Raw genomic sequence first — 5,086 nt, forward strand, 5'->3', positions numbered from 1 at the left:
GAAGTTCAATTTCAAAAAACGGAGCAGTTCGTTATTTATTACAAAAACTCGAATGTTTCCTGTTACTAATGAATAAACCAAGAAGTTCAGTTCAAAACCGCTTAAACCATTTGTTCAGGCTTTCCAACGCCATACCATTTTCTACATTCGGACGTGTGATTAGAAAATAGATTGAAAATACAAACTTGGTAGAACTTGTACCATTCTCTAAATTACTCTTAAACCATTCAAAATTAGAAAAAACTTTCAACATGAGAAAAAAGCGCATTTTCATAAGCTTTTCAATGCCATATCATTTGTCTCAATTGGATTAGGCGTTTAGGAATGGCAATGAAAATACGAACTCGGTTGTTTGGTTTGCGAAATTTTATGATTTTCCACATTACTCTTTAACCATAGGGAATTAAAAAAAACTTTCAGCATGTGAAAGGAGCGGTTTTACAGCAGCTTTCCAACTCCATATTATTTGCCTCATTCCGATAAACGGTTTAGAAATGCGATCGAAAATACGATTCACGTTTTTGTATGAAGAAAAAACGGTTTTCAAAACTGCTCTTAAACCACTTACATTGTGCAAAAATTTAAAGTTGGGTCATGATACTGGTGTCCATAGCTTTCGAACGGTATGTCGCAAGCCCCATTTGGGCAATGTTGACAGAAGTTCACCCTAGCACTAGGGGAAGTTAAGGTCGAACAACTCAGGCAGTAAAATTCCAAAAAACGCAATTTCATCACGACCCGAGAGCAAAATCCGCCAGCGAGCGAGATTTCTATTTGAAACCACTATTTAGTTGCTAAAAACGTTTCTTGATAACACTAACATCATATAGAACACTACTAACCAGAATAATTCGCAGGGGAAGCCACGGTTACAAAGATAGCCTGAAGGTCGGGTTCGTATAGAGGGAAGTTCAGGCGCGCGTACAAACAAAAATATGTCACAGAAGTTCAATGTGAAAACAACATGAAGTTCAACTACTACGCTGAATGAATTTCAGATGAAAAACTTTTAAAATCGTTGCGAGTATGAAAAAATGATCAACACGAGAAAGTTGCGTGTTTACAGCAGCTTTCCATCGGTATATCACTTGCTCAATTCCGTTGAGTGGATGGAGAGCTAGGAACAGTAGATAGAAATATACGAGCAAAAAAATCACGTGAAAAACAGAGTGAAGTTCAAGTACACGTGTCGAGAAGTTCAGGTTCTTCACGCGGTGCATTTTCGAAGAATCAGTTTCGCGATAAAGGTAGAACGAATAATCTCGCCATTTTCGCAATTACTTGAAAACGACAAGGAATTAGAGAAAACAATCAACATGCAAAAGTTTCACATTTTCCGTAGCTTTTCAGCGGTATATTATTTGCCCCATTCCGATAAAGTATGCAGAAATTACGACGAAAATACGTTTTTAACCATTTTCAAAACTAAAGAAAAACCGTAAGGAATTTGGACAAACAATACATATCAAAAAGTTTCGCATTTTCTCAAGCTTTGCAATGCCGTATCATTTGTTGCATTTGGACTTACGGTTAAAAAAGTATCTTGAAAATACGAACTCGGTGGAACTTGTACCGTTTTCTGAATTACTTTTAAACGTTCCAAATTAGAAAATACTTTTAACATGAAAAATTAGCGCATTTTCACAAGCTTTCCAACGCCATATCATTTACGTCAAATGGATTAGCCATTTAGAAATTACATTGAAAATACAAACTCGGCTGTTCGGTTTGTGAAATTTTACGATTTTCAAAATTACTCTTTATCCACAGGGAATTAGATAAAAGTTTCAACATGTGGAAGGAGCGGTTTTGCAGCTGCTTTCCAACGCTATATTATTTGCCTCATTCCGATAAACGGTTTAGAAATGCGATCGAAAATACGATTCACGTTTTTTGTGTGAAGAAAAAACGGTTTTCAAAACTGCTCTTAAACTGCTTACATTTTGACAAAAATTTAACTTGGATCATGATATTGATGTCCATAGCTTTCCAACGGTATATCGCAAGCCCCATTTGGACACATTTTAGCTGAAGTTCAACCTAGTACTTGGGGAAGGTCATGCGCGTTACTCGGGAAGTTCATGTTGTGATCAGAATAGTGTATATGTATATATGTGTGTGTGTATATATATATATATATATATATATATATATATATATATATATATATATATATAATATGTCAGGAGGGGGGCACAGCTAGAACACACAACAACGATTGTTAGCCGTGTGCGGCGCCCCCCTCCACAGTTTACGCCTTCGGTCATATTGTCCTAGTGCTTAGGCGAAGACCTGCGCGGATCGCTTCACCATCATCGTCACCACGCCGTCGTGCTGAAGAAATTCTCCCTCGACACTTTGCTAGATCAAGAGTTTGAGGGACGGCATCGAGATGAACGTGTGTAAAACTCGGAGGTGCCATACGTTTGGTGCTTGATCGGTCGGAACGAGAATAAGTTTGACTACATTAATCGCAACGCTTCCGCTTTTGGTCTACGAGGGTACGCGAATACACTCTCCCCCTCTCTTTGCTATGCGTCTCCTAGATAGATCTTGCGTGAGCATAGGATTTTTTTTGAAATTGCATGCTACGTTTCGCAATAAGAACTTCAAAGAGTGCCCAAGATTTCTACCAGAGAAGGAAGTATGAAAACGTGCATCAACCCCTATGCATAGATTATCCCAATGTTACCTCGGGCATCTGCGAGTTGAGTGCCAAAATATACACCAAGTGAATCAATATAATACCCCATTGTCACCACAAGTATTCATGAAACAGACCATCACTACTAGGAAAAAGGCTACTAGGAGCACGGGTAAAATCGCTACTAGCAGCGCGGGTACCCGCACTCCTAATATCGCGCTACAACTAATAGTTAGTAGTAGCATGGGTTAAACCCGCGCTACTACTAACTTTGTTAGTAGTAGCGTGTGTGCCACCCACGCTACTGCTATTTTGTACCCGCGCTACTACTAACAAAATAGTAGTAGCATGTCTATTATACCAACGCTACTAGTATCCTAAATATTAGTAGCGAGCAGTTTTTTCCCACGCTACTACTAACTTATTAGAAAAAAAACAATCCATTCCATTCCATTCTATCACACAATTGTCGTATCTACTATCACAGTTCCTCATTGTAGAGGCAACTCTATATAATTCATATATTTTACATAAGTGAGAGTGTAAACACAGTGTTGTGCATGTCAGCTACCTACGTAAGTGGTTCTTGCCATGCAAATTCAAAACTTTACCACTAATTCTAGACGTCAGAGACTGAGACACGTCATTATGCTCCGATCAAAAAATTGGCTCACTCGTCAATGCGTGGCACCTTCCCGGCCTGATATCGCATCCTGCAGCTGCGACGGAACACAACGGGCAGCCTCGACGAGCCACACTTGACCGATTGCAGCCGCCGCCTTGAGTTGTGACGCCGTCACGTCCCTCGCCCTAGCCCTCAGCTTAAGCAGGCCTCGGTCGATGTCAGCCTCGTGCCACGCCACCAGCAGATGGGGGAAGCCATCGTACACGTGCCCCGCACCCTGATATCTGAACACCATTAAGATTCAAACTCAGAATTGGCCACATACCGAATCTAGTCTATCTGAAATGTTGATCATCTCTCGGGCTCGGGGTGTCTGATCGACTACTTACCCGTGTGCTGGGGTGCCAGAGGTAGATGATAAGCAGCAGCTTCGCCTCTTCGTACATCGGCAACCACGACACCATCCAGTTCACGAACCTCTCGACGACCGTCGGCATCACCACCAGAACCCTGCAGCATTACCAACAGAGGTTTAGATACTTTAGATTCTTGAAAAGAATAACAGGGAAAAATAATGCGGTGCATGTCGATGAAAAAGACAATCAGTGAAAAAGACATGGAGCATACTAACCCCTTCAGGCAGTGAAAATATAATGTAGAGCAGTAAAAGTGGAAAATGGCACGGCATTTGCATTGATAGGAACATATATACAATTGGGGATCCACTAGGTAAATAAATAATTCACATAAATCAACAACATTGTCTGCATTTAACATATTGTAAATAGTGTCTGACATCCTTGATGCAATGAATAAATTCTAGCATATGTCCAAACCATACAAGGATGAGATCGTTAGGTACTAGCACACACAAAGATCTAGTTTACCAATACGAGCTACATCACTGCTCGAAATGAAGAGGCTTCGCTGCTAGAATTCACCGTGAAGGTACTAACAAATTAAATGCCTAAGCGCCAAGCTCCAGTTCTACATTTCTACATGTTCTTTAGCTGGATAGAGTCACACCATATTTAGCAACTAATAGTACCTAAACTGCCGTCAGCATGTTTGACAGATCTCAGGTGATTGAGGAGTTCTTCCCTTGTGGTTGTAACCCTATTACCATGGAATAAAAACTCACCTTTTACCCGGGAAAAAAACATACACGGCACTGTCTTACAAAGGAGCCACACTCTATCCACTAACAGGCTGGCCCACATCAATTCCTACCGCATCACCCACTCACTGTCGCCTTGGCACCCTTCTTCTGTTCTGCCTTATATCTTTAGTATGGTCAGTACCAGCCTGAGTTGCATCCCTTGCTTCAGTGCAGATCGCTAACACGCTAAGAACTGTCAGTATGTTCTCTAGGGCTTGACAACCGTTGGATCACTACTAGGGAAAAGCCTAGCAGCAGCGCGGGTTTTAGGCCTATCAGTAGCGCGGGCAGGAGCGCTACTGATAAGGCGCTACAGCTAAATCTTAGCAATAGCGTGCCTAGACCCACGCTACTGCTAAATTGACTTAGTAGTAGCGCTTCTCCAAAAGAGCGCTACTGGTAATTAGTAGTAGCGCTTCTCCTTGCCCGCACTACTACTATTGTTTAGTATTTTATTTCTTTTTTATTTCATGTGGTATTCATACACCTTTACACAAGTTTTCATACAACAGGAATTTAGAGATTGTTTTTACATCATAATGAGTTATTACATCACGGGGTGAAAGAACCGTGGACTAGTTTCAAGTGGATGTCCATCCACATGAAACTAATCTGTGGTTCTTTCACCCAATGATATAATAATACCATCATCATCATC

General features: G+C 40.8%; 1 protein-coding gene across 1 annotated transcript; it reads right to left on the reverse strand.

Moving 5' to 3' along the window:
• Window positions 1-3,321: 3,321 nt before the first annotated feature.
• Window positions 3,322-4,504, reverse strand: LOC119320965 (putative HVA22-like protein g). Its single transcript, XM_037594856.1, has 3 exons — window positions 4,500-4,504; window positions 3,659-3,779; window positions 3,322-3,546 (listed from the first exon to the last, which is right to left on the reverse strand). The coding sequence occupies exons 1-3, from the start codon at window positions 4,502-4,504 to the stop codon at window positions 3,322-3,324; spliced, it is 351 nt and encodes a 116-aa protein (XP_037450753.1).
• Window positions 4,505-5,086: the final 582 nt, after the last annotated feature.

Source organism: Triticum dicoccoides, chromosome 6B (genome assembly GCF_002162155.2).
Source record: "Triticum dicoccoides isolate Atlit2015 ecotype Zavitan chromosome 6B, WEW_v2.0, whole genome shotgun sequence".
Lineage (NCBI taxonomy): Eukaryota > Viridiplantae > Streptophyta > Magnoliopsida > Poales > Poaceae > Triticum > Triticum dicoccoides.